Source organism: Manis pentadactyla, chromosome 1 (assembly GCF_030020395.1).
Source record: "Manis pentadactyla isolate mManPen7 chromosome 1, mManPen7.hap1, whole genome shotgun sequence".
NCBI classification, from domain to species: Eukaryota; Metazoa; Chordata; class Mammalia; order Pholidota; family Manidae; genus Manis; species Manis pentadactyla.
Genome location: NC_080019.1, coordinates 100,103,582 through 100,127,826, shown reverse-complemented (window position 1 = coordinate 100,127,826; position 24,245 = coordinate 100,103,582). Strand labels below are relative to the sequence as shown.

General features: G+C 37.2%; 1 protein-coding gene across 1 annotated transcript in view; it reads right to left on the bottom strand.

The window, feature by feature from the left end:
- Positions 1 to 24,245, bottom strand: part of LOC118918991 (EGF-like and EMI domain-containing protein 1) — a 532,060-nt gene that overhangs the window by 444,610 nt on the left and 63,205 nt on the right. The window contains 3 exon segments of the mRNA XM_057488470.1: positions 22,294 to 22,357; positions 22,359 to 22,399; positions 22,882 to 22,946. Coding sequence (XP_057344453.1) covers positions 22,294 to 22,357; positions 22,359 to 22,399; positions 22,882 to 22,946 — 170 coding nt within the window.

Sequence of the window (24,245 nt, the reverse complement as noted above, 5' to 3'; positions counted from 1 at the left end):
ACTGGGCTAAAATCAAGTTGTTGGAAGGACAGGGTACCTTTTAAAGATTCTTAAAGAGAATTTGTTCCTTTGCTTTTTCAAACTTTTACAGGCCAACTGCATTTCTTGGTTAGGGGCCCTCTTCCCCCATCTTCAAAGATAGCAGCATAGCATCCTTGTATCGTTCTCTTAGAACACAACTGGGAAAAGTCCTCCACTTTTAAAGATTCATGTGATTGGGTAACACCACCTAGATCATCCAGGATGATCGCCCCATCTCAAAGCCCTTGACCTTTATCACAGCTGCAGAATCCCTATGCCATGGAAGGTTCTGTTGTTTAGGATACAGACATCTTTGAGAAGCCATATTCTATCTACCACAGTGACCGTTTACTGAATTTTTACATCAAACAAATTATCAAAATCAAAGGTACATGCTCCTAGATAAGAATATTTATCTTTAAGAACTCAATATCCTTTCTTGTTTTAATCATGTATTAGGAAAGAAAAAAAGTATCTTTCCTAGGAAACACTGGCAATGATATTTAAAGTACTAATAGCATAATTGAAAATAACTTAATGTCATAGAAGAAAGTGACAGAGAGAAACTGTAATGGACATCAGTTTGATCTGGAATCCTACAGGACTGTGTCTGCTTCACATTCCTCTGCCTTCATAAATACTCAGAGTCTTAAGGATTTAGTGGGATTGACAGAATGTTGCAAATTTCAGAATGCTTGATGACAAACTTCACATCCAATAATCATTCTCTTACTTATTTGAAGGTATCCTATGACTCTATACTTCCTTACCCCGTGAAACAATATAGTTTGTTAGTATGTATACATCATCAACGTAGGCTGGAATGATGCTTTCTTTAGGTGCCATTTGGTGGAAGGGGCCTGTGTCTGGTCTGTCTACTCTGGACACAGGACCCTTAAGAGTATCAGCTTTTGATCCACAAGTTAAGATATGTCTCCTTAGCAATTCCCAAATCAGCTCTATAAAATCAAGAACAGACTGAATGAAAAATGAAGAAATCAGCAGGAGGCAATGTACTCTCACCAGTTTACTCTAATGAAATATCCACCCACAATAATTAAGAAGTAAGCAAATATAAACCACACAGGGCTCATTAATTCAACAAGTATTCACTGAGTGCTTCCTATGTATGTGGTACTATTCTAGGCATTGGGATATAAGCAGGGAACAAAACAGACAAATATTCTATCCTGAAAGAAGTTTCCACACTGGTAAGGTAAAAAACAGTCAATAAACGAGATATACGCATATTAGACAATGTTAGGTGATAAGAAGAAAACTAAAGTTGAGCAGGGGAAGGAAGTGTGAGCAGCAGCAAGGAAGACAGATGGGAGGTTTAGACAGGAAGACCAGGGCAAGCCTCAGAGGAAGCAACTGTGTTCAGGGTGGACTGACAACCCACCTCATTAAGCAGGACTAGCTCAGGGAAACATTTCTACCCAGGATCTATCTGATCCTATTCTTCTGTTGACATTTTGGTCAGATGTCACCTGCTGGTAATCTTCTGAATCCCATATTGAAACAAGTCCCCTATTCATTGTGGCTTGTTCATGTCAGGATGATGTGTATCACCAATTCCTGAGACTGTTTCCTCCATACTAATAGTTTTTCAAAACTTAAATTTTAAAGCCCACTCTGTCTCAATAACTGGCTATTTCTATATCTATTTATCAAAACTTGGCTATATACAAGAGTAGGCATTTTAAGGAGGCATAACTCTCCTTCACTGTAATGGACTTCAAAACACGGAGAGTCTTTTAAATTTCCTTTCTTGGCAATGGGGGAGTTATGCTTTAATGACATCGTGCATGGCACAGTCACTCTAAATCATAAGAGCCACCATTTCTGAGTGGTAGCACATGATGCATAGTTGGCCTTCTGCAAATACTTGTTGAATATGTGACCTCTCATATATCAGGTATCTTGCATACAGCATAATCATTATTTTAGCCTTACAAGGTGGGACTTATGGTCCCCATTTTATGTGTGACAAAACAGGCTGAGAAGAGTTAAATCATCTTCCTAAAGTTACACAGATGATAACATAAAGGCAGAAGCTCTGCCAAACTTCAAATCCCTCTTCCCAGGATTTATCCGTCCCCCACCCGTTCTCCCCACCCCTATCAGAGGATTATCACAGCACTCTAACTCGCAGGGTAGCTGTGGGATAAATAATGTCCTCCTGCCTTCCTGGGTATTTTGTGTGTGTGTGATCTGATAATCTACACTACATTTGGATGTTAAAATGGTCTACATTAAGATAAAAAGTAAAGTAAATATTATATGAAATTCTTTGAGAATGAACCATTCTAAGTAAATTTTTTAAAAGATTTCTAAACAGTTAAGCTCTAAATTTGTACACCCTAAATAGTTTTTTAATAGAAATGCTTCTAAAATAGATCATGAATCTTGCCTATTATATAGAAGCCACTGATTGATCAGTAGGTAATATTATCTTCACTAATTAGTGAATAATTAATGACCCAGTGATGATCCTATGTTCAGATGTACTTGTAGATGCACACATAGTTTGTCCTATGAAGATAATCAGGCCTAGAAAAAGTCCAGTCAATCAGGTGACTTGTCCCTTTACAGAAAAAAAAATGAAGAATGTACCTGGCTGTCAGACACTGTAGCACAGCAACCTTTCTGACAGCAGTGATGATGGTGAAGATGATAATGAAAGTGAAGGTAATGGTAGCATTTAGGGGGTGCTTACAACATGCCAGGAACAGTATCAAGAAATTTATATAGACTTCCTCATTTAATCATTCAATAATCCTACCAGGATTAAGATAAATAAGAACTGTTTCCCTTTTTTCCATTTTAAAGATGAAGAAACTAAGATACAGAAAGAAGAAATAAGCAGGGCTTTAAACAGTGCCTGGCAAATATTAAGAGCTGAATAAATGAGTTATTAGTGTCTCATCTACCCTAATGAAGAGGAAAACGCTATCATTTTAAAAATTCATGCAAAAATATTGTGGGGATAGTTTTCCCCACCACATTAACAACTGGGAAATTCCAGCAGAACAGAACAAAATCAGAGCAAATCTTTACTGGGATGCCAGGAAACTTTGAGTTAGAGTCAAGAAGCCTGAGATCAAGTCTCAGCTCTGTCACTAACTGGAATCATAGTAGGCATTCAGATGTACCAGAAGGTGCTGAGATTTTCCATGGGTTTGCCCTAGTGTCTTGGGGCACATATGCCTATCTGGATACTAGTAAATGACTTACAAGATTAAATAAATCAGCATGTGTCTCTGTTGATTAGTCTGTTCACAGCTTTTTGTAATACCATGCCTGTTTTTCAGAACAGTTAATGAAGTGCATAGTCTATTTAGATCATTTCATTTTGGTGCTAAAACTTTTACTCAACTATTTATAAAAACTTTTGGTTACATAATTTTCTGAGTTATTATATGGAGTGCAAAGAAGACAAGGTCACAAAAAACCATCAACTTTTTGTGTCAAGTGCATACTGTGCAGAAAGCAAAGACATGTAAGACTTGATCTCAGTCTTAAAGTGTTTATATCTAGTTGGAAGGACAAGATCCAGACCTCAAATATACTAATGACCACAGAAGGAAGAAGGGCCGAATAGGTGACAAACATGAAAATGCTATAGGATTTGAGAGGACAGAAAAATAATAGTGACTTATTGACATCAGAGTGGACTTCATAGAAATTTAAGACTAAGTTTGGAAAGCTCACAAGTTGTAAACTTGAACTCATTCTTTAATCCCAAAAGGCAATTTCCTTTCAATGTGGTGACTCCTGTTGATAGTGACTTTGTAGAATTCTGTATTCACAAAGATTCAGCCAAATGTGGACTCAATGGGAAAGAATTCTGTAACTGGTATTTACAGCTACTACAGAGAAAAGATGCAGGAATGGAATCCAGCTCTACCCTTTTTGACCAACTCTGCTTCCTCCCCACACTTCTGCTCCCTATTCCTATTAATCTTTTGGAGCCACTATCTACCGGCCTATTTCTTCTCTCTCTCCTTCCTCTTTTCTCACTTCTCTCATTCTCAGTTCTTCCAGCAAATCAACAAAGCTATCTTTCTTTTTTTTTTTTGATTAGTGAACCAAATGAACAGTGTGTTCCATTTGATACTGGAGCTTTAGATGTTCTCAGCTGTCTTTAACAACCCCAGTTCCTGACTTCTGGTTTTGCAGTTTGAGAACCCAAGTGTTTATCATTGTGATCACCAGCACATTAACTACTTAGGTTTATTTAGGACACGTCCCCAAAAAGATGAGAGGAGCATGAAGTTTGCTGGTTCAGACACAGCAAACTGCCCACACTAATGCCTGCCTCTCTCAGATCCATAGAATCCATAGACTGTGAGAGCAGGAAGAGACCTTAGAAATCAAATTTAATTTCTCCCTTGTATAAAGGAGGATGACAATGCCTAGAAAATGAAGTCATTATCCCAAGGAAAACACAAATATTTTTATAACAGAAACAAGGATAGAGATTAGAACTTCTAAACCCATGCCCTTTAGAATTCATTGTTCTAGTTGCCTGCCCCTCTCCCAAACAAAGCAAGATAAAACAAAACATTGTCTACAAGAAGATAAGTCACCGTGCTGGTCTTCCAGTCCGCATTTCTTTTGCTCTTTCACTCACTCTGCTCAACAGCGTCTAGTAGTCTCTTGAAACGCATTTATATATTTATTAAAGTTCACCTCTGAATGCTTCCTAAATCTCTAACACATTTTCATCCCAGCATTGCATGTTAAATGTTGCTTACACCTTGGCTTCTCTACACCCGATATGAATCACATTATACTAATGGTCAAAGAATATTCACTGAAGCCTGTACTATCTGTCACAATGCAGTAGAGAATGCCAAATTTCTGAGGTCCATAAAACTGAGGCATTAATGTTTCATACATAAATGATGGCTAGTGCTTTCATTAATTCATATTAATGCTTCAAAGCAGTATTTGTTTCATCTAGTTAATGATATTTTTGGAAATGCCCAAAAAAAAATACTAATAGGCACCATTTGCTGGTTATTTACCGCCAGGCACTAAAGTGAGTGTTATTCATTCATTTTCTTATTTAATCCTCTCAACAAACCTGAGCCTCAGCATATTGCCTCCATTCTACAGACAGGAACAACATAAAAGCAATTCAAAAAGTGTACAAGACCTTGGAGTGATTTTGTGAGTGAAGTCAGAGATTTTCTAAACTGATCAAATGAAATAATATTATAAAATTGTCCTGTATTCTTTATTCCATGAACATTCTACCATGTTCTGATTCTCAGGTTAAAAAACAGCAACTCTCTCCTTCCAAAATAAATATTTTATTCAGTTCTACCTGTTGAGATACAAAGGGTACAACTGCCAGGAAGTTCAGGTAGATTTCCTGGAAAAGAGGCTTGATTTATATGTCCTCAATCTTCTCATAACCAAAGTCCGAAAGATCACAGGGCAGCCTCAGAGATGCTTCCTGGGCCATGTGAAAGGCTTCTCTTTGGCTGAAATGCACCGGCCCAGACCACAGTTGAACCTTTGACCCATTGTTTGATCAGTACTGACTTTTAACTGCTCTAACTGTCCCAGACAAATTTACATAATAGCATGGCTACAGATATATAATTGAAAAGCCTTCAAAGAAAATAGTTTACTCTCTGTAAACATCAGTTTTCACACCTCAAAACCATTTCCTAGACCCTTTATTCCTAATAAAAATTGCTTGAAAAATGTATATAGGACATCATGTTGGGGCATGCAATGGGATATTTATGCCTATTTATAAACTGCCATCAGAAATCTTGGTGCCACTATGGTAACTCACTCACTGTGTCTCTTTCATTTTGATTAGCAGAAAAATGCAAACCACTTTCTTCTCTGCTCCACTCTTACAAGGTTAGCTAGCACTTTGAGCCAGCAGCAATTGAAAGCTAGTACCGATAAAGTAATTCACTTCTTTGAGTCTCACTCTTCAGAGCCAGTACAATCTGAGCACATTTTTGCACCAAAGACATTAAAGGAGAATTCCTTTTCAAGTGGTTATTCTTGAATTCATTTACTTTTGACACACACAATGAAATCCCAATTCTCCTGCAGGCTGCAGTGCCTTTATTTGCTATTTTGTGCACTATCTCCTGGCATCTTTGAATGAACAGCTGTAGAAGTTTCAGAAACTTGTGAGTACTTCCTCAAGATGGACTATTCACCAGAACTTAGCTGGCTGATGATTTTTTCAATCACCATGTTGCTGTTTCCTTTTTAGAAAGAACGAAAAGTGACAAAAGAGCCTCACTTTTAAGTAGGTTCCATAAAGCCTTTGAATCTGTGGCAAGTGCACTTACAAGTAATGAAACTATTCCTGATGAATAGCACTAACTATGATTTATAAGGCAATTTAAGAAAAAAAAAACATGAAACACCTCTTCAACTCCACAGAAGATATTCCTATTGGCTAGGAATTATTTTAAAAGCTGGAGGCAAGACAAAAGGTGAATTTGCATTACCTAGTTAAACTATGGGATCCCTAACAAGGTGGATGACAACAGTGTTGTGGGATGAGAAACCATGGTGTCAACTGCAAACACAAACTCACAGAAGTATCATGTCTAAGAAGCCAGGTAACAGTAAGATTGTGGGCTCTCTATTTGAGTCCCCTCACCCACATGTATGCAGATCTTGAGCAATTCATTTAACTGTTCCTTGCTTCTAGCTTCTCACCTCTGAAAGAGGGATGATAATAAAATGCTTCTTTCATGAAGCTGCTATGGGGAGTAAACACACTAAATATCACCGAGTCGCTTCCATTTTGACTAGGAGAAAAATGCAAACTGCTCTCTTCTAAAGTACTTATACTATTATACTACACATAGTAAAGGCCAAATATATTCTAACTTCTTTATATGAAGCTGGAGGTCACCAAGAAGCTTAAATTAAAATGAACTGTTGCAGTGGACTGGCTATATGGGTCCATTTTTGTGCTTATGCTTAGTACCCATCCATCTTAATACCAAAAATATAAAACAACTCAGCATGATTAATCAATCCTCCTGCAACTGCGATGAGCCTAAAGAAATACCTCTAAAGAACAACAAACAAGAATAACATATTTTTTTTCCTCCTCATCTTTGACTTTTTCAAATAAATCTCTCTCAGTTTATACTTTTCATTTCTAATGTTTTACCTTCAAAATATGTCTATTTCCTTCTTGTTCTCAAATGCAAAATATGTTCACAGCACTGGAGAAATGATGTTTTATGATAAAGCATGTAACAGAACTTGAATGTTTCTGATACTCAAACTGGTATCTTAGTACTTCAGAAAATACAAGTTAATTACAATCTCAGTCTTCAGCATTCATATTTTAACCTGAAAAATGTCAGCAAATAGAACAATAATGTCATTATGTCATAAGAATTGAATACTTAACAGAAATTTGGCATAAATTTAAATTGCTGACAGTAACTCACAAGTGTTTTGACTTATGCCTCTTGGAAGAAAAGCCTCCTACAGGGGCAGAACTGAAGATAAAGAATGCCACTAGGGTGGCCTGGGCAGAGATGCTTTCCAAGGGTTTGTGCCTTAGGATACACACATGCCCATTCAATACATGCAGACATTTGTGAGCGACTATCAAGCAGGGGCATCTGGTAGACCATTCCCTCCCCCTTATCCCTAGTCAAACCAGCACAGGAAATGAAAATGTCTCCCCAAATACCAGTGTGCCAGAAGACATAATGAGAAAGAGGCACATCTAGACTATGAAACCACGACATCAAAGGCAAATTTATACTAAGAAGATTAGATAGGCAGATCTGCATTCAACTAGTTTCAGTCTAAAATAAGCCAATGTGGAAAAAGATTTCATTTTCAAATGTCCATTACAATTTCATCTAAGTACCAAGATCACCTCTAGAGAAATACAAAAGAAGCATAAGCCATAAATGCATATTTTTTTTCTTTTAACCCAACAGTTTCACTCTAAAATCAGTAAAAAGAAATAAGACAAGCATCTGAGATTCCCACTCTTTTATTCGATAATAAAATCTGAGTTCCTACAGTGGGAAAGGAGCCACTAAGAATTACTGTTTAGGAATCCACTGGCACCACATTTCAACACATAGTTATATTCTGCTTAAGTGTTTATTGGCAAAAGGGTGATCAGATTTGTTTATTAAAAAGATTCTTGCTCAAAGCAGTAGATTACAAATGCTCTAGACCTGCAAGAGTTGTTAAAATGGGATCTTAATTCAATGCACAATAACTTCACAGCTGCTGGCTATAGGGGTTAGAAATTAGGCAAGGTGGAGTGAGAATGCTAACACAGGGGAATCATATTAGAGACAGCCATACGAATGCTTCTGTAATCCTCTTCTGAGTAACTGAAGCCAAGCACATGGTATCAAAAAAGACTGTTTCTCCTTGTGAGAAAAAAAAAGTTGCAGAGTGGACAAAGAAACAAGAGAAAGAAATTGGAAGTCTTCCTATGGCAAATTATTAATACCTTCTCTTTGAGAAATTGCAAGTAGGCAGAAAAAGGTCTAACCTGAAGAGAAGGATCAAAGACTGAAATAAAAGCTTTGATCCCCAAGTTGCTCTGTAGCCCCAAAGCACTGTGGAGCCATGTATGCAGCTGGGAAGATTGTTAACTCCAGAAAAATTGCGGAATGAATTGGTTACTTAATCCCTGGGAGCATACAGGAGTGGGAATAGGTAGTGATTAGTCACTTCTGAAATTTAGTGATGGAATTTAATTTGAAGCTAGATGTTTATATCCCTTTAGATTTTGTCCCAGAGCTTTTACATCTTTAAAAACATAGGACAATGTTTGTGATTGGTTGAATGTTTTATTTGAATAAAGGTTCATTTCTCAGAAAAGAACATTGACTGGGTCATGGGGTAAAGTGAGACTAAGCTATGTATCTTGGGAAAAGCCTGGCTGGGATGATCAGACAGCCACAGTTAGGCTGTGCTATTCATCCTGAGATGAGGCTATAATGACTCAAAGGAAAAGAAACTGCCTTTTAAACTTAACATTGCAGACTCAAACTTAAAGCTACCCAGCCAGGTAAATAAAATTCTGATTAATCCATTAATTTACTCATTTCATATGAACAGTTAAAACACAATTTGTTTCAAGCTTCTTGCTGGGAGCCAGATACAAAGATGCTAAGGTTTCAGTCCAGGCCTCAAATTCACCATCTAGAGACCATAGAACCTTAGACTTTTGAAGTTGTATAAAAGGTCGTTTCTCCATACCATTCAGTATAATTTTGCAATTTCCTTTATGCCAGTCCTACCACGTGGTCATTCGTAATCTAGTTGTACACTTCAATGAGAGGAACCTTACCACTCCCCTGGGAAGAAAGTTCTCCCTTTTTGTTAAAAGTGTTTAAAAAAGATAAAGCAGGACTCAATATTATGCCCCCAAATTAATAAATATACTGAAGAAGTAGCTATTTTAATAAAGACTCTGAAGCTGGATTTCATGCATTTTCTTTTCACTTAACAAAAATGTTTAACTCGATAGACGGCACACATACATTCTCTTTGTTAATGATCAGATTATCAAAAGACTGTCCTTTATGCAAACAAGTTGGTTTAAAATCACGATATTGAGACTCACCTACTGATCCTCAGCTGCTTCCCCAGACATTCTACAACAGAGGCAAGCACGACGTAGTTAAAGCCATAGAGAAATGTCCTGAAAGTCTGTTTCCAGTGTGACCTGATTACTTGTTCCAGAACTCAACAGGGCCAGGACAGGATACACTGTATTTCTACACAATAGGGCAGGGAAGTGTGACAATCATTTTTTTCATTTTTTTAAACAGAGGGAGAAATTTTTGAGTATAGTGACAGTGGACCCTCAGATATGACCGGGACAGTGGACCTTCGGGTGTGACCAGGACAACTTTCCTGATTTTCAAAAGGTTGTTTGGTGGTTGCTGTAGTCATTATTTTTCTTGAACTAGATCTTCACTATTTTATTATAGTAAAACTGATCCAGACTGGGTGAAGCTTGTTCTTATTCTCCGAACAATATGATTTTCTTAAGGTCACATATGCTTTAGAAGGATTTCAAAATATTTAAAAGGGAAATGAAACATTTATTACTAGCTATGACAAACAAAACATTGTTTAAAGCTTCAGAAGGCACCTACCCATTTCTCTCAACCACCAAGAAAATTTCTTTATCATTAAAAGCATTTCACCTTTGTGGTCAAAAGATCTACTTAAGTGTCTGGCACAATGATTTGTTGAATTAATGAATAAATGAACGCATGCATGAATGAATGAATAATGTAACATCTCCAACAGAGAAGCAGGGTTAGCTTTTAAGCATCATCATTTCAGTGACTTCATTAACTTCATTTTTTTTCAGTACATAAATGACTTTGAATCATGCAAAACATCATCATTTCCTATTTATTAACCTATTAGATTTTTCTCAGCTTTAATTTCCTTATTACCCAACTTTCTTAAGTGTTGATTGGTATGAAAAAGCCTTCTTCACCCTAAAATACAGTACTTGCCCTAGTGCATTTACTAAATTTTAATCACTACCTGTCATGAAAATTTTTTTGAGTGACTCTCACAAAAATGCATTTTTCCTTCTTTAATTGTGCTGTATCTAAAATTATGCCATATCTCTTCAAGACTATCTAAGAGAAAACATACTGAAAAAGAAAAAGGCTGTGAATCACATTTTCAAGACATACCCAATATATTAACTTTTATATTTCTTACAATAACACATTAATCTTAATTTCCATTTCTTCCAGTGTAAATCTTCCATTTCATTTGCCTCCTTTCGATCTTAACTTCCATCATGCTAACTCCTTTTCTTTTATCCATTTGCAACATGCTTCCTGTACAGGTGCTATCAGCATTTATCCACAGTTCTCTTAAGTTAGCAATGAAGTTACCATTGATGTTACCTGATATTCAGACCTTCTCTAACCCACTGCAAATTATACATCTATACAGTCAATCTATTCAAGTTATCATTGTGTGTTCTTGTTTCTAAGTGAGTAGAGAGTATCATTACTGATGCCTTATCTCAATATTTCCTCCTTTGCATATGTGAGTTACCCCAGGAAAGCAACCACGTGCCTTCTCTGTTCTGTCAGGGATGCTCTGTCCACAGTGAACACATACTCATGTTAGGAAGAAAAACACAATCCCTCTACTAAACTCCAAGTAGATGGGAAAGCAGCTACATCAACTTGATAGGCTGTAGGGGAAAAACAGTTTTAGTTTTCTCTTCAGGTATTCCTGACATGCTCTTCAGCCAGCTGTAATATATTCTTGCCTAATTCACAGGTTTATTTTGACCCTTCCCCAGGGTTATATGTAATATAAGTATCTCAACATCACTGCAATTGCAGTATCCTGGAGAAGATTTTTTGTGATAAATGAAAGCCAAACAGGGGTCACTAGAACTAACAGAAAAAAACATATCATCTCTTCTGTCAAAATGGAAGAAATAGCCTTCATTTAGTTATACAACTAAATCGCCACTTGTTAAATATTCCTTAGCATACTGTCTTTAAAACAATTTTTAAACCATTATAATAACTTGAACAAATGCTTATTCAAAATGCAGGCAGGCTCTTAAAACTTCAGGTCTCATGTCCTTTATTCTCCTGCTCCCCCACATCCTCCAGTCTCCAGTGTTGTTCAGAACTAACAGATTTTTAAAAATGTAATTTTCGCACTTGCCTTCTGTGGTTTACCATCTGACTCAATAAATGGGTGGGTTCAGTCATTACTTTCAAACCCACTTAGGCAGTCCTGACACTATTGTTCTTTACCAATGATGAGGAAAACCCTCATCCAGTAGCATCCTGCACAGCTGAGCAGCCACAGGCTGTTACTTAATTTTCCATGGTCCCCACACTCACTAGGAAGCAGAACGAAGACCCAGAGCACATTTTATTCTTAAAGGAGAAGGAAAGGGAGAAAAGAGCATTTAGGCCAACTGAGAAGTTAGAGGGAACAGTCCCCACAGGAGACCACTTCACTTCTGACACCAACTGCAAGTTCAGGGGGTTCCCCAAACCAACCCTATGTCCAGTAATTTGTAAGAAGGACTCAGAAATCACAAAAAGCTGTTGTATTAAAATTGGCCACACAAAGAAGTACACAGAGGGGGGAAGTACCAAATGTGGAATTTCCCTTGTCCCCTCCTTTTGCATTCAGAACACTTTGTTTTCCTGACATCAGTGCATGACAATATGCATGGTCTGCTGCCAATCAGGGAAGCTCAGCTGAGTCCCACGTTCAGAGTTTTGAGACTCCATTACTTATACATGAATGATTTACCTATTGATTGCCAATTTGGTAGATTTCAGGCTCCAGTCTCCAGCCCTCTGGGAGTGACCCAAAACCTCTATCCTAAATCACGTCGGTTTTTCTGGTGTGACAAGACGACCACTTAAGACTATCCAGGTATGTCCAACCCCAACCTTAGTAATATTGTTAGACTATCCAGTGACCCAAAGATCTCAGGCAAATAAAGATGCTCCTATGAGATGTGACATTCCAAGGACTGAGAGATTACCTCCCAGAAGCGGAGGTCAAAAGTCATAACTCATTCTCCATAAGGTTAAATTCTTTATGACACATCTTCATTTTCTCATAAGCCTTTGATCTGAGGCACTTATCTCCTTGGTAAACATACTCATTATGGTTGTAACTGTGCCCTTAGGCATTTTGAAGGTCAAGGGAGATTTATTTAATAAAACAGATTAAGAAAGCTATTTTCTAGTAGAATATGTGTGAAGGCAAAAGAAGGGAGGGTGGTAGATGTAAAATGCAGTATGATGCCTGGTCAGAAACCAGCCCTTGGCGTCATGGCTTGACATTTACAGCAGGAGATCTTTGACTCACTCGCAATAATGAAGGAGTGGACTGCCACCAGCATCTAGTACTTGCCTGAAAGGGGGCAGATACAGCTAGTTCCGCACCTCTGGAAGGAAAGAGCACAAACAGTAGCCTGCACAATATATTTAGAAGGATAACTCAGAGCTCCCCCTACCCAAAAAGATCACCCTATAGACTGACTGCCAGGACCTTGGCACCACTTAGGTTAATCTTTGTTTTTTCACTGTTAAAATACAAATACCAACAGTCAAACCAATAGTATCCATGAATACTTTAGTTAGAGGTTGTTTATTGGGAGAAGCAATGCACCTAAATCCTGATGGATGAATGGGAGGAAAGAGAAAAATATGTATTATGAAAACTGTATGTGTGTCTGAAAGGAAAAATATGAGAAAGAATTCCCCAGCCTCACTCTGCCTCCTTCATTTCTTAGCCCAGCATAGTGCAAAGTGCAGCCAAAAAAAAAGTGCTCAGAACTCATGCAAAGTCCTGCTTTTTCCCAGGTACCTGTGAGACAATACCACAGAACATTAGATTAAAGTTACGGTTGAAGTCTTGACTCAGCTACTAACAATCTGTGAGTTGGGCACATCAATTAAGCTTTCTGAGTCTCTGCCACCTCAAATCTAATTTGGGAATAATGTGAACGCCCTCGCAGAGTGGGTGTGAGGCTTAAATGAGAAAACATATGGGAAAGCACCTTATTAAATGTGTTTTTTTAACTACTATGTAAATATGTTCTTATTAGTTGAGCATATTGGAGAAATAGCTTTAGCTTTTTTATTTCTAATTTTGAATATAAAATATATTCCAGAGCAATTGGGTTCTATAAAATGCTTCAAGAATATTATCCAAAAAAATCATACGTTTTGGCTTTTTTATCAAACAAGATACCCTTATAAAAAGGGCTATATATAGTCACATGGGTTTGGAATACATGAGAATCTAGATACACTTCTGAGGGACTCACAGTCCACATTAGCACACTGAAGGCTCTGGAAGGTCCTACAAGAATGAACAAAACATAAACCTACTAGACACAGAATTTCATAAACTGTTATGAAAACAGAAACCTCGTTTCTTATAACACTTCTTTAAATCCAATGGAAATAGTGATCCAGAGAATAAACTTTGAGAAATATAGTAGAGCAGATTATTATGTTTAAAAACATAATAATAAGGCATCATGTCCTGCATATCCTGCTTTTTGCTATGCTTGGCCAGTAGGAAGAGGGTGCCCTGCACAGATGCTACTGTTGAGAACAAGGTCCAAATCCGTGCAGCTAAATTCATACCTTAATTATCATCTAGTCTCTAAATTCTCTACCACCACTACTCTCCTCCCTTCATCTTGCCTAGAATTTGACTTTGGAATTTGTCTTCTCCAGTCTTCTATTTGCCTCTTTCAGGAAATGCATCTTTGTATCACCTCCAAAAAAGTCCATGACCGGGTTAACTGAGACTCTCGGACTGTCTGGTCTAGAAAACACCCCTAAGATAGCAGGCCCCCCTAGGGGCCTCCTCCTGTCTCCTACCCCCACTCACCGAACGCAGACTCCCTGGCCTGCCCTGAGGGCAGAGCATCTTGGAGAGAAGTTTGATTTTGCTTTGCCAAACATAAAGCACCCTAATCACATACAGGGATTTTAATGACTGATTATCATACCAGTACTTTCTAACACTGGCCACCCAGAACTCTAGTGGAGAAGAGTGGAAAGCTCCATTCCATCTACAGCCATTACTAGTAGACTTTTAAGGGTGATTAAGGAACTTACAATTTCAAAAATAACTAAGATGTGAAGTTGTACTACCCAAACAAAGTGATATATTCCAGTGGCCTTTGTTGATGGTGATGTAAGTGCATTTCTAGTTCACTATACGCAGAAATAAACAAGTTTAAGTAAAATCTTAACCACACCCCACCACACACAGACCATATATTTCAAATTGAAATGGCAAGCAAAAATTCAGTTACACTAGTCCAAAAAATAATGGTTATGGAAAACATGCTAACTTTTTTTTATCCAGGATTTCTTCTTTCGAGCCATGTTCATCAAGTTCCTTACACTTAAACGTGCAGCCAAAAAAAACAAAAAAAAAAGACACGACATTTTTAAGTCTTACTTTGTGCCTGACAGAATAAGAGAAATCTGGTATTAAATAAAAGACAAAAAACAAACTTTTGGCAGCAAGCAATGAAGAAAAGAACAGACATGCAAGATAAGGTCATTTCAATGATAAAACTAACAATTTCTTTTCCTTTGGGTTTCCAGCCTCTTTCCATTGTATTGTAGCTGTATCTTCAAAACCCACTTTTACACATAAAATGGCCATCTTAAAATCTTCAGTGGCATTACATGTTGGAGGAGTTGTGATCCAAACTATTCAGCTTGATGAAAATGAATGACATGACATTAACATACAGTCTTATTTGCCACAATTCCCAAAGTCCAACTCCCTAACGTGACCTGGTTCCTCTACCCTTGTTCATGTACTTCTGAGTATACCATTCATCACATTATAATGACTTGTCCTATCTCCATAACCAGAATATAGGCTTTTCAATGTCAGAGCTATGTATTTCTTACACAGGTCCTGAACACTTGCTCAATACCAGTACAAATAATGAGCGAAATTTTAAATGGGAAGAATCATTAAGCTCATGCTTTTTGTAGGAAGAGTGTTTTCTCAGCATACTGATCAGGTTTAAACACTAAAAAGTAAGTACAAGGCCCTCATGTTCCTTTCAGGGAAATGATATCAACTATATTTTTCATAAATAGGAAAGTTTTTCCATTTCAAAGAAGCATCACATAGCGGTTAAAAGGGGGAACTTGGAAGCCAGACTGCCTGAGGCCACACCCTGGTTCCATCATTTACTATATATATAATCTCAGTTAAATTACTTAACTTCTCCTTAAGTCAAGTGTGCCACCTATACGAGGGTACTGTCAAGGGCATGCACCTTACAGGACTGCTGTGAGTAAATGAGCCAACATGCATAGGCCCTTAGACAGCCATTAGCAAGCACAAAGCATGACTCATGAGTCAGCTGTTATTGCCCTTATTATCTACCTTCAACATTTCCTAGTTCGTCACTAATTACATTCTGTAGAACCAAATAACTCTGCATAAAGCTAGGTTAGTCTCCTCTAAGGCAGTCATATTTGCAATATCAGGCAATTCTCATGCAGTCTTTTTAACATTGCATTTTATGACTGCTAACACTGGCCTGGAAGAATATGTAAGTAAAAGCTCTTCCAAAGCTTCCATTTTCAAATCAATGTCAGGGTAGTAAATTTTCTGCATGGATTCCAATAGCAGGATGCTCCTTTACTGGGCTCACGGGAAATGTCAGATAGTTATTACTTTACTTTCCTCATAACTGGTCTACCTGTCCCTCCACTGTACTTGTCCCGATTCCTGTCAGTACTACCATATTCTTCTCACAAGCTCTGTGAGGCAGAATGCAGTCACCTTAATATGGACTGGATAGAACCCTGTCAAGGTTCTAATGTGCTATTATCTTTAGGTGGCAAACAAAATAACATTGAATTTTACAATCTCAGCTCATGTTAAGAATGCATATCAATTTATCTCCATAATACAACCTGCATTCCATTTCATGCTATTGCTTAATAATACTCATTTAGGATTGCAGATTAATAAGTGTGTTCATTAATGATTTTGCGTTTTTTTTCAAATTAAATCTCCTTCTCATGCTGTTTTATAATTCAATTAAAATAAGCCATCAAGTTTTCTTAGCATGATTTGTTCTTTATAAACTCCCTGCCACTTTTCCCCCATTTTCATTGTTTCCGAAGGCCTACTGCTGAAATGAAGCTGCAGATGAAGAGAAAATTTGTTTTCTAAACTTCCTGTAGTACTTTGCCAGGACTGCTATAACAGGTACCACAAACTGAGTGGCTTAAACAGAGCAGTTCTGGAAGCTAGTAGAAGTCTGAGATCAAGCCATCAGCAAGATGCTTCCTTTAAGGGCCTTGCAGAAAAAATCTTTTCCATGCCCCTCTTCTAGCTTCTGGTAGTTTGCCGGCCTTCATTGGCTTGTAGAAGCATCACCCTGACCTGAAGGCAAACCTTCACCTTCCCACAGAATTCTCCTGTGTGCATGACTCTGTGTCCAAATTTACCCTTTTTAGAAGAATATGAGTCATAGAGGATTAGGGGCCGACTCTACTTCAGTACTATTGCACCTTAACTAGTTATATCTGCAACAACCATATTTCCAAATAAGGTCACATTCTGACTTACTGGAGGCTAGGTTTCAACAGATGAATTTGAGGGGGTGACATAATTCAACCTATACCACTTCCCAAATTCAAAATGCTCTTGGGGCTATACCATTTTAAGAAAACCCTTTGGTCCAAACTCCTATCCACATATAAGAGGTATGTCGTGCAGAGAGTTCACTGGACACCTTGACTGGTGCTATTGTTTGGCTCAAAACCATACCTGTGACCCAACACCAAAGGTTGTTCAGATTTCCCACATGGTGGGAAGCAAAGCAACAGGAACCTTTCCCTCTTTGTTTTGTGCACTACACCCAAAGAGTCTCAGAGAATTTACCTTTAATGAAATGAAGTAATGCTTGAATAATACTTTCCAACTCACAGATCACATGCATGATTTCATACAACTCACAAATAACAACCTAGCAGACAGGTAATTATGTCAAGTAGTTTTTATAAAGGGACCATGATTTGAAGGTTAAGCTTGTAGGCTATGGAGCCAGAACATGTGGATATGGTTCCCATATCTCCTGCTGCCTAGTTGTTTGACCTTGGACAACTTTTTATGCCCCAGTCAGGTTCAAAACTGGGGCAAATAAGAGCATGGATAATATAGTCAATGATTCTGTAACATCTTTCTATGTTAACAGATACTAACTGCACTAGAGGGGTGAGGATTTAATAATATGGGTAACTGCTGAACCACTGTGTTGTATACTTGAAACCAATATAAGATTGTATATCGATACTTCAACAACAAAAAAGAGTATTCACCTCAAAGACTTGTTGTAGGATTAATAATTGAATCCATATAAATTGTTCAGAATAATGCCTGGTGCATGGAGAGTTAGAGGTATTATTACTTTACAAATGATGATATTAAGGCTTGAGGATATAAAATGACTTCAAGCAAATGCAAGTCGCCAGTGAACTGGCTAGTTCCCAACCCCAGAACTTCTGAGTGTTTTCCACATCACCAGACAGCATTCCAGCAATGCTCCATTTTTAAAGTGCATGAACATCACACTTGGAAGTAATGGCTATGTTTGGGGACTCTTGCATAGGACTAGAGTACTGTCTTATATTTAAGAAATCTCAAATGATGAACTGCCTGGTCAGAGAACAGAACTTAGGGAAGGCAACATTTTGGCAGACTCCCGTCAGTTAGCCACTTCTGCACAAGGTTCAAGAACAGTTGGTTTGGCTAGACCAAGTATAGCTAAGGAGCTGTTGCCATGGACTTAAACAAAGCCATATTTTTTGCCATATACCAGTGCATCTCTGATGGCAGCCAAGAGAACTACTTGTTCTCTTATTATTTATTATTATTATTCCTTGAACTTGTGATTTTCACGTCTCTGGGAAATATTCTATTCCTTGTGGCCAATTTCATATTATTCTTCTGTTTAACTTTAAAAATAAGTTGTATTTTATATTTTAAACTCTTCTGAGAAATCTTCCCTCATCTGCTGGCATGACCCTATTCTAATTTCTTTTAAGACAGAATCATCCTTCATCACAGCACTTGTGAGCTACCTTATAATCACTGGTTTCCCAGTCTCTATTCCCCACCACACAAAAGATATATTTGTTTTAGTATCCACAGTACCTAACATACAGCCTGATGTATAAATATTCACTGACTAGAAGACTGACTATGAGAATGAATGAATTAATTAATTAATTAATAAAAGAGATAAGAAATCCTCAGAGACTTAGCATCCAATCAAGGCACATTATAATTTAACTTGACTTACAACCAGAGAAGGGAAGATGGAATAAGTGATGAGGGGAAAAGGTGTGACTTTGTGACGTTAATCAGTTAATGAAGCTTCAAGTTGTTTTGCCTGGATGTATAGGATAAAAAAGAAAATTTCACCACCAGCTATCTAGCCTGATTTGCATGTGTTCAAATCTTCAAAATATTCCCTCTGATTCCTTTAATCAATAGCTATTTTAGAAAACTCTTCATTACTTCTTAATTGTCCAAATTCATTTTCTTCATTTTTCCTTATTAGAGGCAAATTTTTCAAATGAGTTAAGTAGATCAGCAATTTTAGAATCATTATTAACTTCAAGCATTTCTCTCAGTTATTAGCATGTCCCTTCTCTCTCTAGGCCTACACTATTTTCTCCATTTGTAATAGGCAATCTGGTTCATTTTCTAGACTTCTTTTTTCCATTATGTCTCAAAGTCAACTTTACCCTACACTATGCTCAATCCATGTTTACCATAACCCTGATCCTCGATACTTAAACTTAACACATCTCTAGTTTGGGATGAAGATGCAAGTGTTCCCTGTTTTATTAACATGTCAAAAATTGAGTAAACAGTGTTCATGTAGATTTTACACTACCCCAACCAAATAAACTGGTAAAGCCATTACCATTTCCTTGAAAACATTTTACAAATAATTTAAATGAATATTTGATACTTAAGTATATTAAAATTAAAAATGCACATATTCATTGATCCCCAATAATTTCAATTCTGGGTATCTGTATCACAGAAACAAAAGCACTATTATTGTGCCAAAGAACTGGAAACAAATGAATGTTCATGAATAATTGGGTGGTTGAAAATGTATGGTACATCTATACCATGGAATATTACAGAGTTGTTTGTATATGATTCCATGAGAATGGAAAAACATACAGAAGAATATTCAGCAGGGTATTCCTGAGGAGGGGGAAGTTGGAGGGAAAGAGAAGAGAAGAAAGGGTAATGTAAGAAAAAAAAAGAGTAGCATTCAAGACAAAACAGTATATAGGATATGATCTAATTTATGTAAAATTACAAACTGCATATGTGTGCATGAATATGAATGCATATACATAAAGAGACAACCACATGGTTACCTGATGGCAATATACTATATTTTTCCTTTCTTACATATATATACTGTTAATATTTTATAATCTGACATTTCTTTAAAATTTGAATGAATTTATCATTTGAATTATTGTTTACATAATTTGACAAACAAATTGAAGGTATTTTCATTGGGATATATATACTATAGATAGAGAAAAAGAGTAGAGTCCGTTAGATCAAGGATTATATACTCCTAGCAGATTCAAATCCAGCCACCAGGTAAGAGGGTATCGACAATACCACCAGACTTTAATCAACCTGCCCAATAAAGTGTTATGTCTTATCAGTTATGCTCTTTTTAAAAACAATCTTTGCTGGTTTTCATTGTTAATCCACTTTCAAGTCTCAGGTAATGTCATTCTTTCTTAATTAGGTTCTTCATTTGTTTCCCCAAATACTTGATTTCCTAGGAAGTCTTCAAAATTCCTCCATAAAACAATCTTAAATTTACATACTCTGTGATGCTACATTTTCCTGGATAATTGTGATAAATTGTACTTGAGGTTGTATATTCCTCGGGGTTCATCAGTTTTTCCTTTTAAATTCAGTAGGAGTTTGACAGTGAGAGAAGAAACGTCAAAATCTAAAGATAAACACATGTGGGCTACAATGCCGAAAACTCCTGGAAGGTATTTCATATGGTTGATCTTCTCTCATGATTTGTGGGATATTTTGTATACAAACTTGTGGAAAAGATACACCAAATCTGCCTATGTTTAAGGTAATCCAATATTTTCACTAACCCAAAATTGAAAAATAAGAAATCTAAGTACTTGAATTTCAGAAAGCATTTTAATTACTTTGGTACATGAAAGTTGTTAAGAAATTGGAGTAATCAAACTATTCAAGTGCTGATGTAGAAAATATAGAATAAATTAATCGAGGTGCAATTTCTAGGCTATTACCGTGACCATATGTCTCTTTAATTACCTTCCCCCTCAGGGACTTAATGTTTTACAAGATTTGCTCTACCAAAACAAATGAATTAATAAAGTAATAATTAATTAAGTTTTGAAGTTCTTAATGAATCAGTGACATGTGTAATTGCCCATCACACCTATTGATCAAGATGAGGAAACCAGAGTTACACATGTAGTTGAAACAATTTATTTAGAGGCAAAAAATTTGTTATCGTGGATCAGCATTTCTGTTAGCTTCTTAAAAAGGATGAAAACAGTTGAAGATACACTGTAAACCTCAAAGTGTACACTGACCTCTGCTTCAGAATCAGTGTTCCATAGTCACAGAATAAATTGGGTTTGAAAAGCAGCCTTATGTTAATTCACAAATTTGTTTTGTAAAAAAGCAAACAACCCAGAAAAGAATATCAGGATAATTTGCAAGAATGGCTTTGAAGTGACCCATGAAAACACGAGCCTTAACCTTAAGCCAAGGGCAAAGGAGACGAATGTGTGATGAGCTCTCAGCAACCTTGCAATTCCACTTACAAAGATTCAAGTAATGGAGAAGAGAAGGTAAACGTAACAACAGAAGATAATGTCCACAGTATTTTCATTAGCTTTTTATACCTATCTCTTTAACTTCTGTAAGATAGTTTTTCTTTTGTTTTTCCTGCCCTGAAAAGATAAATGCAGATGCATTCACATTCTCTGGAGACTAGAATCAGATGCTCAAGTCAAAACAAAGCCTTTTGAAAGCACCCAATCTTACCGCAGAGGCGGTAAAGGATAAATCATGGGCTGTTTTGAAAATGTCCTGCACGAGAAATATCTTAAATGTACATGCCCAGAAATGACCTTGAAAACTAGGTTACCAAGTCTTGAAACTTTGAGAATCATGCAAGTGTTAGGTTTTTGTTTTGTTTGTTTCTAATAAAGGGCACAAAAATAGTAAACATCACATCACACTGAATTTGCGTTAATCACCTTTTTGTTCATTCACAAACCAGATAGCCTAGAAAAACTGCTCTACCAGCACTTTCAAACTGTGGCTCCGTTAAAGATTTAACATCTGAGGTCAGAATGAGGTTTTCTTATTAAGCTGCCATTTCCTTTACAAAATAGACTATTCTGTACTTACTGCTACCCTTTGAACTCTTATAGTGAATAATTAAAACTAAACTGCAAAGCATACTTTGTGATGTTGAGTATGCTATGGGTTGCAGGTTTTTGCTTACTGGCTCATTTTAGAATGCTCACCAATCCCCGGAGGGAAAACCTTGCCATTAGTCTGAATCGACAAAATTGGCTGGACCCTAAAAGCAAAGAAAACAGCTCCAAATCATAATAAAACAGTCTTGTTAGGACTCACCATATTGATAGTGGGGTCCATGAAAACCCTCTGAACACTGGCACCTCTGGGTTTCACCACCTGAGGGACCTCCTTCCATTAAAACAAGTCCCCACTGCAGAGACAGCTAAAAGGAGGGTAGGTAAAAAGGGTGGCAGAACAGAGTTGGAGGGAAGAAAGAAAACCCTCAATGTGAATATATTTCTAATATAAATACAATCTAGAAATTTCCATCAGCCCCTCCATGGCAAGGTTAAGCAGTGTTTTCATTTTAACTTAAGCCTTACTGTTTAAAGCCTTGTAGAACTGAATGTGGTACCATCTCCATCACCTCAAAGCTTAGAGAAATGTTGAATCTCAGGACCTATCCTAGACCTACTGAATCAGAATCCACATTTTAAGATAGTAGGTAATTTATATTCATTTTAGAGTTCGAGTAACACTAGTCTAAAGAAATTCCATGAATAAGATGATCCAGTGGTCAAAGCAAACTAAAAATCAAGCAAGAAATATTAATGCTTAACAGAGGCAAAGGGCTGTGATGGGTGTCATGCAATATTATAAAGCAGTTATCTCACAGGCTTCAATTTCCAGAAGTTTATAACATACCTGAGATGGCATCTTGGGCAGATGTTTTCATGGAGCTTAAACCAGCCAGCTGCAGTGGCCTAGCACTGCATGCACATACATGTGACCCTTGGGGTACCACTCAACATATACCTGTTTAATATGGGAAGCCTCAAGCAACTTCACTAAGACATTTCAAGAGCAGAAAGCGCAGTGGAAGGGAAGCAGAATGCTGACAAAATCCCTACGGTACAGGATAGGAGGCAAGATGAATTGTTGTGCTTTGGTGCTGCATCAATTGTAACACACTGAAGCATTTTAAGTGATTTGCAATAACCACAGACACACAGGTAGCAAGTCACTAAATGAAGCCATTTCTCCAGGAATGAATGACTATATAATGCTACTGGTTCTACTACTTGAGGGCCGTCAAACATATTCTAAAAGTTCTGGAATACCCTCACCAGAGTTTCATAAAAGGACTGCAGACCTCATCTTACAAAGTAGACTGCCTCCAGAGTTCTGCAATTAATCACAGCAAGTTGAGAAATCCCCTTTAGATTTAGTATGGTGATTTCCCTCCAGACTTTCGAATCAACTGCAGATTACACATTTGATGATATGGGAAAGGGGCAAACAGCTAAAAGTCAAGGTGTAACTTGTCTAGCTTTAAATAATCTGTCTTTTAAATAAAAAGATAGACTACAAAGCAGCAGCTCTATGGGTCCTGAGACCTATCATTAGAAACACTTAAGAAAAAGGGTTTTGTGCATTTTTGCACATCATGTGAATTTTCAGTCCAAAGACATACCCTGAATCTGTGGTGATTCCAAAGATGCCTAAAACCTGATAGGAATGATATGACTGGAGCCTAAAACAGCAAAACCATTCCTTATAGTGACAGAGAGTTAGACAGGAAGAACTATGACTTACGGCGAAGGCAGCCAGGTTCACTGTCCAGCCAGCACCAGCCAGAGAAGCACCTGTGGACCGTCTGCTGCTCCATGCTTTACACCTGTCTGTAGATGGTCTAGTAATGGGTCCTGAGAAACACAGGAATCTGGATCAGGAATGCTTCCTCAAGACAAAGCTGTTATCTTAAATGCACTAAAGAAGTACTTCTCCAACCCAAATCTTGCCATTTATACACACAAAAAACTATTTTATTTGTACATATTATATATGCTTCCACACACACACACACACACACCTCAACATAAGCAACCAAGATCCAGAAGTATAGGCTAATGAAAATTAAGAAGATCCCCATGTCCTATGGTATAAATTATCCCCAAAGTCACTCAAGCTGTCAAGAATGAAGCCCAAAATTATGAAAAGAATAATGAAATCTCAAAGGATAATCAAGTACATGCTTTTCTACCTGACACTAAAGGCCCTCATATATT